General features: G+C 41.9%; 1 protein-coding gene across 2 annotated transcripts in view; it reads right to left on the bottom strand.

Annotated features, from left to right (window-relative positions):
* Nucleotides 1-13,920, bottom strand: part of LOC138567513 (UPF0764 protein C16orf89 homolog) — a 280,249-nt gene that overhangs the window by 77,895 nt on the left and 188,434 nt on the right. For both annotated transcript variants that reach the window (XR_011302232.1, XM_069645783.1), the window contains exon 5: nt 1,655-1,793. Coding sequence is in view for 1 of the 2 variants with exons in the window: in XM_069645783.1 (XP_069501884.1) it covers nt 1,655-1,793 (139 nt within the window). In the remaining variant the exon portion in view is untranslated. The remainder of the gene's footprint in view (nt 1-1,654; nt 1,794-13,920) is intronic.

The raw sequence follows: 13,920 nt of genomic DNA, 5'->3' as shown, positions 1-13,920 counted from the left end.
GTACACACTCTCATTAACCTGCACATTAATACATTCAGACAACATACACTCCCTCATTAACCTGCACATTCTTACAGCACTAAGACAACTCCTTGCAAGCACACATGCATTAAAACAAACATTCACATGTGTGCACTCAAACAACCCCACTAGCATGCATACAACCACATTACACAATATACACATAAACATTTATATTTCTCTTACCTCCTGCTAGCAACTTCAGAATGCCGACACCATCCATGACCCAAACAGAAGTCCAGCCTCATAGAGCGAGCTGGCTGGCATAGAAGGAGAGGACTCCTCTTTTGTCAGTCAGCACCTCCTATGCTACTAGCGCAATGATGAGGTGTGGCCTGACTGACCTTCCTATTCCCAGCCAGCCTGTTATTATTGCACTTTTCAAATTGAAAAAAAAGCAGCAGAGGATGTGCCCCTGCTCAGAGGCAGGTGGCACAGCCACCCTGCAAGTAATGGACGTGCTGCCTGCCACTCAAGTGAGGGGGCAGCGGACCCCCGCCCATACACGAGGGCCACCACTGTTACTGTCTGCCTCTCTCCATGTGCTCGCCCTGCCCATATACTATATAAGCTATTGTTGAGCTCTTTTCCTCCTTCCCATGCTCTCTCTCTCTCTCTCTCTCTGCCTGGTACTCTCTCCCTTTTATCCACGTGTGCACTCTCCCACCCCGGGAGGTCTTACTCCCACTGTGTGCTGTTTATAATCCATAACACAGTACTCTCCCACTCTTTCTCCTGTGCACTAAATACTTTCCCAGTGAACTCTCTTTCATTACTGCCTCTTTGATCTCTCTTTCTCTTTCCTGCCCACTTTACGTTCTCTCGCTGTCTGCCTGATTTGTCTCTCTTTCTGTCTGCTACCTCTTTATGCTCTTCCGCTCTCTCTATCTCTCTCTCTCTCTCTCTCTGTCTCACTCTTTCGATGTCCTGTCTGCACTCTCTTCCTCCTCACTCCTTTATGTCCATTTAATATGAGGTCCTGACCTCATGATCTGTGGGCCTGCCCTGATCATCTACGGATATGTTCTAAGTGCTATGAGGATATTCAGAATGCGTTTGCTATTTAACACCTACAGTTACCATACAGCAGAAAATACTCTAGGAACATTCTGAAGTACTTAGAACTACTTCAAAACAAAATGCGGGCAAACAAAATAAATGAACCATAAAAAATAACCTTTTCTCAAACATCATTCTAAACAAGGAATATTTATTCGATAAGCACTCCTTCCGTCTTTCGCTCCAAAATAACACATGGCAATCTTTCCAATTCATAAAGCCAAAATGATTTGCTTTGTCAGTGGTTGGTTTGCCTTTTTGGGATGCCCAAAAGTGCTGCTGGGCAGGGAAGAGAGGAAAGAGTGGCTCGAGTTAGGGTATTGTTCCTGTTTGGAATTGGGGGCACTGGGGTCTCAAGCAGCGGGGGGGGGGGGGGGAGTATGAAGGGGGGCTGGTAGTGGCAGTCAGCAACCCTTTCAGTTCCTTAAAACTTGATGGTGGAAACCTTTGAAAGACCTTGTTGACCAGGCTGCCATTTACATATATGTAAAGTCATTGAAACTACTGTACTTCATGTTGCCGGAGGAGACATGAGATGAACACCACTCTTACAACATGGCTTAAGAGAACTTACTATTTTCCATGAAGAGATCTTGCATTCCAAATGGATAGTCCTCTTCTTCAATCTTCTGGTTAATTTTCATCATGTTGGCGCAAAATATGCGCTTGTATACCTGGGTTTCTGCTTTAAATAGGTGCTCCGCGCATCCTTTCTGCAAAAAAGAAAGCAGAACATGTTATCAATGTAGTCTTAAAAACCCGAGGGAAGAAGCTACTATCGTGGAATAATGACCCACCTCCAAGTTAGGGCCTGAGACGTAGCCGAGTGCCATACATTGAGGACGGGCCCTTTTCTCAAGTTATGCGCACTCTTCATGAGCCTGCTGAAGGTCTTCAAGGTTATTAGCACGTAGTGATAACAACAACTTAGATTTTAGAGTTCAGGTGAAGCAAGAAGAAAGTCCATATTAAATATATTCAACCTGTTAATGCATAAATGTTGTCTTATTTTGTAAAATGTATATCAAAAGTTTATTATACCATATTTGTATAGTGCATCCCTAGTTTTGGAGCAACAGAGTGTTGCACTGGTTGCCTTCATACATAAAGTATTTTAATTGTAAACTTGGTTGAACTGTAGCACATGCTTGCATTAGGTGTAACGCAAAAGTGAACAATTTCTCTACAAAAAAAGTGAAAGCCTTATTTCATTTTTTAGTTTTGAGTTTGGTGTGGTAAATTGGATGTTGTCTCGCTCGTTTAAGGGGAAGTGAAAAAGGCATACCTCCAGAGAGGGAATCCCTGGTTGAAACAAATCTTTTGGGGATATTGCATTGCTTTTTCTTGAATGCAGGGACATGATTTCTGGTTTTATATCTGTCAGAATGTTTTGAATGAAGTCAATATCGTTAGTTGTTAACTGCATTTACAGTATGTTGATTGGCTAAGAGGATATAAAATATGACCCCATTTATCAATTGGGTTTATTCATTTTTAATTGAGAGTTGTGCCTGCAGCTTGTAAAGAGCTTTTGAAACAAAAAAATAATAAAGATCAGAAGTTATTTTGTTCAGGTCTGATTTAAAATGCAATGCACTGTGGTTTTCACACAAACACGATACTGTTATCCTTTTCCTCCGATCTAGACTGGCAATTTCCTAAAGAGCAGAAACGGGTTATCCTGCATGAAATATGGAGAATACACATGACATAGCAATAGCATGGACTGGCCAATACCATTAATTAGTTGTATTTGTTTTTGTTTTTAAAACCCATTTGTGTTACTGTTTCATGCAAAAGACAAATCTAAAAGGTTTCAGCAAGTCGCTTGTGAAAGTCGCTGTACGCTGGTGATACTCTGAGGGACAATTCTGCTTCATTGGAAAACGCTTACTTGATGGCCCCGCCCCTTTCCCCAGAATGCCTCAAAAAGGGCCGGCCGCGTGCTTTTGCGTGCACGCTTTCAGCAAGTCAGTCGCTTGTGAAAGTCGCTGTTAAGCTGTTAAGCTGGTACAGCTGTACAGCGTAACACGACGCGACTGCCCTCCTGGTTTTCTCATTTTCATAGATTTTTTTTCCCTATCTATCAATGTACAGCTTCTGAACCTCTATCTGTATTTATTGAACGTTTATCTGGTGATCCATTGCTCTATTTTGAGTGAGCGTCTGATTTGACGATTTTTAAAGTTTCCAATTCTTTTTCGTGTGCAATAGCTATTTGAGCCGACGTGTACGATTAATTGGCTGACATAGTTCAGGATTTCCAATAGTGCTGTCATTTCAGCCTGTGCACTTGAAGCTCAATTGATGCCAAGCACGTTCTATACTCTAAAGACCGGAATGCCATCTCATATGGTTGTGACTCGTGCATCAGTGTTTCTAAAAGCTACACCCCAAAAGCCTTCCCCTACCATCGCACTCAAAAGGAAACTTAGCGGTCATCCTGTCGCCGCTCCCGGAAAGAGAACTATGATTGGAGATATTTGTGAGTTTTGCACACTGCGTTGTGATATGAACACTAACTTAACATCGAATGATAACTTTTCTTTTAAGAACTTTATTTTTGGTTGCATGTCACAGTGTACTCATCTACATATCACGAATATATGTTACAAGTTGATATCCCGAAACCCATTACAGTTTTTTACATCAGATGCGTATCTACGCATATACATACAGTGTGGAATTACATTTAGCTAACAGTTTGGCATGGTATGTCATCCGCACTTTCACTATCAGAGCTTGCAATGTCTGGTAAGGTAAACATCGAATGATAGCTTTAATGTGAATGTGAGAGCCGTGGTGCCTATAAATGTGACAGCTGATTGTACTCCTGTTCCCATGACTAATGTGTCCATTACAGACACTCAACTCATGTCTGTTATACCGAGTTCTGTGCCGTTACTTATGTCTGCAATGCCAATTGTTGATTTAACCTCACAACCATACATGAACTCCATCAAATGCATACCTCACTCTGCTCAAGCCCTACTGTCGTACCTCATGACCATTATGATTCTAACAAACCTGAAATCCTTGAATTGATGCTCCTTTTGTTCTAGTTCACAACATTATAGAAAGTTCCATTACCTGATAATATGATCGCTGGTCTTCCTTCTCCAATAACGAAGGAAATGATTGATGCTGCCACTAGTCTATACCAATCACCAAGTCTGTTCGACCATCCCACTCACGTCTCTGCCAACTTATCTATGTCTTTTTTGCGGCCCACGTCCCAAAGAGTTCAAGCTCCTCCTTCATTCCATGTTACTCCTATCACATCTGCCTCCCCCAAGAAATGCAATTAATTGATAGAAATTGCACTGAACGCTATGAATATGACTATAGCAACTTTAACCAAACTGTTTGAAACATTAGATGCTAAGATCACACATAAGTCCAAGCATATTGATCACATTGTAGCACGATTAAATTCTTGTGATGTGAACAATGGAGCCAAAGTACTGTGTGAAGGTCCTCTAGCTACTCATGCTGATTTTACTTTTCAGCCGCAACTGGACTTCCATAACTCAAAACACTCTTCACATTTTCATCATTTAGCAGACGGTTGTGTTCTTCCATCGTTTGCTACCATCATACGCCCAAGAGAACAAAGCGATACTGATCCGTTACCACATTGTAATAAAATATCGAACCAAATTGATATATCTTTTGCCAAATCTTCCCCTGTTTACAATTTGTTTGATCCTCAACCTAAGACAAAGAAAATTATGAAAGACGTCTGTCAGGTCAAAAAAACAAAAATCAAAAGAGCCTCGCTAATAGCTCGAGATCTAATGTTAAACAGTTTGTTAGGCGTTTGCGACCTCTAAAAACCTCTGGCTCTGATTGTAGCAATGCAGTCTTGAACAAATATAAAAATATAGCAAGACAGAGACGAGAAGGCTGAAGTGATAAATTTACCTCACAAAAATATTACCCGCCTTTATATGATCTTATACTAGTGATCGAAAGCTTCCAAAAACAATGAAGTCACAAAGCCTTCTGTCAGTGAATCTTGCACTGCAAATAAGGCCGGCTCTGGGCTACAAGATGTGCTTCAAAAAGGTGATAAAGACAAATCGCTGAGTTCTGCTTCCCAGCACATAATTAAACCTATATGGCAGAATAACTAGTCTCAGATATATTACTTCTAGGGATATTATTCAGGTTGAGTTCTTGAGTGATGATGAACTGTCAGTGGTGAGATTGTGGTCATCTTCAAACTTGGTACGTGATGCTATGTGGCAAGCTTGAATGGAGCTCTTTGGATTAGGCTTCATCCTGGCTTTAGAGATCCCAGGCACTGCCCAAACCACAATAACTCACACCCCGCAAGTGAATTTACACCAATGGCTCCTGTCCGACAGACGAGATTATACAATCCCAATAATAAATTTCATTTTTGTAATCCATCTCATAATGAAAATCCAAGTGGTTCCTATGGCCCTCAAAGTGAACATACATTTCCATAACTACCTTTAGGGAATGAGCCTGTAATTTCTTCTCTTGTAAGTTGGAACACTTGCAGCTTTTTGCATTTGTTGGGGGATAGTACGAACTTGACCCCTTTTAATATAATAGCCCTGCAAGAAACATGGCTTACATCAATACCGGCAAAAACTGGATCAAAAGGCTGCCCTTCTGCAGGATGTTTTGTAGCGGTCAAGTGTGGACAGAGCTTACTATTTCAAGCTTGGGCTGAGCCCAATTCGTACTTACAGATGGTCAGAATAGCGCATGCCGCTGGTGTAATTGCCCTAATTAATGTTTACTGCAATCCAGCTGCTGTAGCCGGCGTTACGTTTTTCCGGCACATGGAGATATTGTTAAATATGATTTCACAAGCACCGGAAGTGACAAACACCATAGTGGCTGGTGACCTAAAATCTATCGTGTACTAGGTGGAAAACACTTGTGGAAAACTGTAATTTGTTTATGCTTAATGGAGCAATTATGGGCGATATTCCTGCTCAAAATACCTGGCAAAGAGGCTCTAGCAAATCTATCATTGGCTACATTTATGTAGATGCAAATACTTTCAACATGGTTACTAAGTTTGAAGTTTTAAAAGAGTCCCATAGTGACCATGATTTGCTAATTGCTTACTGGTTTTGCAATCCAGTTGCTCCCAAGTGTCTGGGTCGGCGATTTATGCCTTCCTTGACGGTTAACAATTCTAGGACCAGATTTCGATGGAACCAACAGGCTTTAAAACGTTTTAATAAGGGCATTTTGAAGATCGGAGTGGGCCCCTGCTGGTCGGTGGAGACATACACCTCCACCCTGCAGTTGAACAAGCAAAATTCTTCTACAACTTCGAATAATTACTTTACACCTAAACATGAGTTTAACAGGGATGTCCAACAGAGTAAAGCCTTATTTCGTAGACAGAAAAAAACAGTTCTGTCATTGCCAGTGCATATGAGATCTAAAATGATTGGAACACTGAAAAGTAATTATAGAAATTGGATCAGGACTAACAGAGCCTGCTTATACCAACATGATGGAAAAGTGATGTTGAAGGCCATGGGTTCCAAAAATATATCAGAGATCTGGTCCCTGCTTAATGGTGCTAATCCCTCCAAACAGTTACCAGTTCAGATTAATGGGGTTCTAGAAACTGAGTGGGTCTCTTATTACACTGCTTTGTATGCTATGCCAGACTCAGTGGAATCAAAAACATCTTATATATTGTCATGCACTGAGCAAATGCATATACAAGAGGAAGATGTTTTACACTACATACTAAAATCCAGTAGTTCGATGGCACTGGGCCCTGATGGCCTTAATAATAAGATGTTCAAGCAGCATCCGTAGCTATGGGCATCTATTCTTTATAACATTTTTGCCCTGGTCATCTCGATCAATGTTATTCCAGAATCTTGGTGTAGATCTGTCATAGTGCCCATTTTCATGAGAGGTGATCGGTCCTGTCCCTCCAACTACAGGCCGATCATCCTCTTAGACGCCCCTCGGAAGATCTTTTCACATTTTATTCTTAGAGACTTTAAAAGTTGGGTGTCGACCTACTCTAAACATGATCCATGCCAGACTGGGTTTATTTACATACTAAAATCCAGTAGTTCGATGGCAGGTCTAGGTACCTTAGTCAACCTATTAACAATTACGTCCATCATTCAATACCATCAACTAATCAAGCAACCATTGTACTTTGTATTTGGGAACTTACGTGCTGCATTCGACTCTGTGTCTCGAGACCTCCTCTTGAAAAAACTGGTTCATAAGAATTGTCCTGCACATATCATTGCACTCATTAGCGCTTTACACACCAATACCAGCATACAAGTCAGATTAACCCTTGAAGGCATCTTATCAACATCTATTAAGACCTAAAGGGGACTGAGACAGGGGTGCGTTCTTGCCTCGGCTTTGTTTAACGTTTTTATATCTGACATTAGCAAGACCATCACCAGAATAATAACGGATGCCCCAAAGTTAGCATTCAAGGCTATTCCAGCTTTGCTCTATGCTGATGACTTGATGCTCATATCCAAGACCACCCAAAATGCTCTCTCAGTTTATGTCAAAAAGAATTTATTAACTATCAGTTTGGAAAAAACCAACATTATGATATGTAATCCTAATAAGAGAAGCAATAACAAAAACTTCAAATGATGTGTACAAGAAAAGCTCTTGAACCATGTGCATCAACACACATATTTGGGTGTGATGATATCTGATGTTAAGAATGAAGCACAGATGACACATTGGAGCACTAAGCTAGACATGACCATCTCTCAAACAATCATTATTTAGGCCAAATATGGCAAGTTCTCAATAACACCAGCCTTGACATATTTTCAGCAAAAAGTCACACCCATTAGGTTATATGGTTCTGAAATGTTAGACATCTTATCAGAAACCCTATGGTGTAGATTTGAGGCTAGATAATGGAGACACATTCTGGGTATTCCAAAATGCATTCTAATTGTGTGGATTAGGAACGAACTAGGATTGACATCCATGTATGTGTGATATTTGTGGCAATTGATAGCTTTATGTAGGAATTGCCTATTAGCAAGTGGATCAAATATGTTAATATGTTCTCTCTCTAAACACATTCTGTCGTCCAAGGATAAATTTGCCTGCAAATAGCGCCAAGAAGTGATTAACGTATTAGCTCATGGCGATGCCTCCGTCAGTGACCTCATGCAGAACCCTTCTCGAATAAAAACCAAACTGTTCCAATGGGATTGGATTAGAACTATTGAAAAATGTTTGTCTTATCAAGACCTTGATGGTAACCTCTTTCTTCATAAGAAATATACTATAGCTGAGCCGTATATGATTAAATCTCTGTCGCCTAGTCATAGATCTGACTTTTTATGACTCAGATTTAATTTATGGCCCACTAAAGAGGTGTCAGCTAAACGCAAAATCATTCCCCCGTATGATAATTTTTGTCGTTGTTGTAAAGTCAAAACTGAACCGTAGACTCTTCAACATTTATTGGTGGAATGTATGTAAAGCTTTGAGTGACAAACGCTTCCAATATTGGAACCCACCTGTAAGAGAATTCAAAGAAATAACATCTGATAGATTGTGGCAGATGATTGTGTGTGGATTGTCTGCACCACTTAGAATTGGTGCAATTAGATTTTTAAAAGACTTGAAGCTAAACGATGAAGCTGACTGAATGATATGTCTATTATTTTTCTACTTTTCTACTTGTTGTTTTAACTTGTTTTATTAATGAACTTGTAAATTGCTGTACAATCATTTTGCTTTTTATATTATTAAGTGTATAGTAAATTATTGTAAAGTTGATGGATTTCAGCTAAAACAATAAAAAAAAAAAGGTTTTGATTCGTAAAGGTAGAGCGGAAGATTTTCAATATCCCGCAGAACAAAAACTACTAATAGTTCGCATTAGCAAAATCAAACCTATGTGCTTTATCAATGCTTATCATTGTTGATCTGCCATTGAAGAGGATTCCTAATGCTTAAAATCATAATGTTTGCCAGATTGCACCCTTCTTTGTGTTTTAATTTCTTGTGCAAGCACTTATCATGCTGCATGCTCCAGACATCACTCAGGTCCCATTTCCATCACCATAACAGTGTTGTTTGAATTAAACACTGCTGCTTTCATCCTGTAAATGATATATTTTTTTAAAGGATAGCTTAAATGGTTTGGATGGAAAGACTTGAATGGATTGACATTGGTATGAGAATAACAATGTTCATCCTATGCATTATATGCACAAAATCATTCTATGTGGTCAAACCTTGTTCATAATACATAAATATTATTAGCTGCTTCAACAAAAGCATACAAAAACACACACAAACACATACACCTAACACACACACAAACACACACGCATACATTAACGTACCCGTTCTCCCTTGTGGCCTCTTCCAGGTCCTGGTGTGCCTGTCAGCCCCTGCGCTCAGTCGTGCGCGTCGCAGGGGCTGACAATACGATTTAGAAAGACCGCTCTGTGTGTTCACAAAGCAGTCTTTCTAAACCGTTTTTTTATTTATTTTGCTTTTTTTTTAAAAAGAATTTGACCTATTACTGATTTGAGTTCTATAAAGTCTCTAAGAAGAACGTGTTTTAACAATTTCTATTGAACAATTATAGTTTTATTGTATATTTTGTATATTTGACCCACATGTTTTTAACTGCTTTCATGGAAATGGTCATATTTTCCAAAATAAAGCGAAATGCAGAAAAAAAGAAGGTAGTCTTCTGTCACTGCCTAACCTTGCAGGACCTTAATTAAATATTTGTTTGAAAAACGCTGCTTTCAACAGCGTAATCGATCATGGTCCTGATTCATGGATTTATCTGCACGGTAAATCGGGACATTGCGCGCCAAACCATGCACGAAAATCAGTATGCCGATTCATGGAATCTTCTGCGCAGGTCTTTTTCGTACTTTGCAGGGACTTCACGCAGGCTTGGCACATCTCTGCGAGCGGCCACTGCTTTGTGTGATTCACCTCGCAAAGTATGGGCATGGCCTGTACATAGACGGAGATGGGGACGGAGCATGCAAAATGGGGAAGAACAAGGGAAAATGTGGGTGCTACTAGGGACGACCCGCTGACAGTCCATGGCACGCCCACAAATGCGCATAACCTACCATATTTCTGGGTCTGTCCGCGCAACCTCTCATCTGGGAAATGGCCACGCAATACACTCAAACTATCCATCACCCGAAGCGTACAGACACTTGCGCATAGCAATCTCTGCGCAGAGGTATAATCAGGTGTTAGAGTTAGTGGTGCGTGCACGCAGTCGGGGTTCCAGTCATACTTGGGCTTGCTCGTAAGCAGTGTTGCAGGGTGCAGGAACGGTGTTCAGGGGTTTGCACGCATGTATACAGAGAAATTATGACTTTTACGATACGTGGTATGCATGTTGAGGAGGTGCTGGGAATAGTAATGGGGACCCGACACACCCGCACCAGGGTGCTGGCCTGGTTGGGGAGGGGATTTCGCAGGCAGTTTTTCAGGGGTACATTGCTTCACGTGCAAAGGTCTGTTTCCATGGCTGGTATGGCTCTGCGTGTGGGCGTGTCATGGGCACACTCTCATTCCATTCCGGCCGCGGCTTGTGCATGGGTTTACTTTGCTTGAACACTTCCATGAATATGCATGGTGCATAGATTTTCGTATGCGCGACGGGCCGCACACAGTCGTTCTCAGCGCACAAGCTTTGCAGGATCTATGCGCACTTTTCCATGAATCGGTCTCCATGTACAGACTAGTTCTGCTCTGAGGCATTAGATAAATGCTTAAAAGACTTAGGGCCTCATTACGAGTTTAGAGGTAGCCATGCCCTTACTAAGGGCATGACTACCCCAAACTCGGGTCCAGGTCTGTGTTCCCTGAATGGGGAAATACCGGGCTATTCCAGCCATGGAGGGCCTGGTATTTCCCCATTCAGGGAACCCAGACCCGGGACATCCCCATTCCCATCCGAGCCCCTATAGGGCTCAATGGAAATGGGGAGGATGCTAACAACGGGCCTGTTAATGACAGGCCCGTTGTTAGCATCCTGCTCTGCTCGCGGGACCCGCTAAGGATGCCTGGTTTTAGCAGGCGTCCTTAGCGGGTCCCGCGAGCAGACCTCATAATGAGGCGGTAGGGGGTTAACGGCACCGGCAGCTCTACCGGCGCCGTTAACCCCCAACCGCCTGGGTCATAATGAAGCCCTTAGTGCCTGATTCTTTGAATGTTTTCCAAGGTGCAAAGTGACTTTTCACTGCTGCAAATTAACTTTGCACTGCCAACACTCACCCTGATTCATGGCGCAGTGCAAAGTGTATTTTTGCAGTGCAAAGTCGGTACAAAGTCACTTTGTACTGCAAAAATGACTTTGCACTGCAAAAATACACTTTGCACAGTTCCATGAATCAGGGTGACTCCAAACAAAATACCCCCATATTTTAGACTAACTATTGTTCATTGTTGAACCATTTGAGATGTAATTGATGGTAGGGGCCTTTGCGGCTAATTAGTGTCGTCAGTTTTGCAAGGTACTTTGATCTTTAATCTATTAAGCTTTGTGAATGATATGTAGTGTTTTAAAAGTGATCCTAGACTTCAATATGTCAGGACGCCCATGTTGGGGCTGTTAGGTCCTTACATATGTTCCCAATCCCCTTGCTGTCATCTGATAGGGAGAGTAAAAAGACTTCCTCACATGTGCCCCCAAAAAAACACCACAGCTGCAGATGCCCCTCTCTGTTTTAGAAGTGTGGGCTGTGAGAAAGACCAGGTAGACAGTGTACACCAATGTGACCACGTAGTATTTGTACATGGAGTAATCAACGAAAGGAACTACATCTTCCACAATGCTTGGAAAAGAGGTTCAGTGGGCATCCTGTGCATGCTGGTTGAAAGGGCAGTCACCCCCTAATATGAGGCTCTCGTGGTTCACAAGCTCTTCAGCCTTTGCTTACTGCCTTTCCGCTACATACCCAGTGCTGATCTCTAGCACTGAACAGGGGCCTCTGACTAAAGCTTTAAACTCACTACAGGGCCAGTCTTGACGCCTGAAGCTTGTTGATTCATAGGTAAGTGATTTGCTCTGTGATAACTTGCAAACAGTAGCGTTTCGTCCATAATATACTTGATTGTTGGGCATTAAAACACTGCCTGTATAAAATACTAGCCGTGCAGTTTGAGAGTCCCAGCACAAAAGGAAAGCTGAAGAGAGGACCTATTAGCTTTCGTTTACAAGAATAAACGGACCAACCAATGTCTAGTTATAAGGTTTGGGGGTAGTTGAAATCACACTGCCAAGCAAATACAATAGTGTGGCTAATAACATGCAATTAGCTTTATAACACCTGACAATCTCAGCTTGGTTAACTGTCGGGCATACATCCTTCAACATGACCACTTTGCTATCCAGTGTCACAGGAAAGATTCTAGACCTTTCCTATGCCAAGCCCGGGGTTGATTGACAGGGTCAAAACAACTGCAGCAATAGACAACTCTGTTGATTGGTCCCTATTGACATTGAGGCCTTTAGTGGATGGACCTTAAGAATACAATTGCAATGTTAGACCGTGAAACAATCATCTTTCGACCTTTGCTGAATCCGCACCTTAGCTCACAACACGACTGTCGACTGAACACTATAAACAGTGAAATTCCCTTTGAGCATTTCCAGAAAGTCTCCACAAGGTCCTAGAGCTTTCAGACCAGGCACCTATTTGGTTGAGGCAGCACATTCCATCAGGTGCATCTCTAAGGTTGGTGGGGGTCACCTCCCATTAAGAGGAATCAGTGACGTGATTGGTAAAAAGGCACCAGGGACTTTGCCCTATGCAGGCCTTTCGGCTTTGGCATAGATTGTGTAGATAGTGTACACTTGCCGTGCAGTCATACCAATGCACTAAGGAGAAGCACGTATGGGAACATTTTGAGCAGCATTCAAAAACTGGATTCACCCATCACTCCACGTCAACCCATTATATACCATTGATTTCTGTACTGACATAGGCGGGAGCTTAGAGCACGCACAGACTGCAGAGAGATTAATACAGAATACAATGATGATTAATACGGTATTGCCCCTTTACTTCACCTAGAAAATGTCCCCTACACTTACTGAGTCTACCTTCACTTGGCCAGGCATGTATGTAGCCGTACATTTACTTCTCGATGCACTTTGCTCATCTGCATTTTCAGAGGCAATGCATGTGGTAAAGCTAAAGGTTAGGGTTCAGATCAAGCAGTGGCAGAGGGTAGAATATGGGGTAAAACAGAAGGGGGGCTTGAGGGGTATCCCCCTGTAATGACGAAGTGAATTCTCAGGGAAGTGAAAGACAGGAGAAGTATAGGTATGGAGAAGTAAATGCGACTCAGTGAATGCATGGAGAAGTGAATGCTGGGAAAGTAAAGACATACATCCGATCAAAACCATGTATTCTCTGCCTTTATACCAATATTGCCAGATCAAGCAAGAACTGCTAGGATCCATTCCAGAATCGATCTGCAAGTCGCCATTCACTGGGATAGGGTTTGTGAGGTGGAGAAAATGAAGTCAGCCTCCAAACACAGTCCAGCCTCTATGACTACCAGGTCAGGTTGCTGGCTTTGTAAGATGACCCCATCACATTCCACCACTTGTAAGATGAGGGTCTTTGTCAGTTTCTTGACATATTTGTTTGCATCTATGTGGACAGCATTCTTATTTATGTTTGAACTGAGGACAGCCACAGTTGACATGTCTTTGCCCTGATAGTGATTTTCAGGAAAATCACTCGTACACAAAACTGAGAAAATGCTAAATGTATGTGAGTGCAGTTGAATTCCTGTGATACATTTTAACACCAGGGCTGGTCTGTGTGG

Source organism: Ambystoma mexicanum, chromosome 2p (assembly GCF_040938575.1).
Source record: "Ambystoma mexicanum isolate Mex_15411 chromosome 2p, UKY_AmexF1_1, whole genome shotgun sequence".
NCBI lineage: Eukaryota > Metazoa > Chordata > Amphibia > Caudata > Ambystomatidae > Ambystoma > Ambystoma mexicanum.
This window is presented reverse-complemented; position numbering and strand designations above follow the sequence as displayed.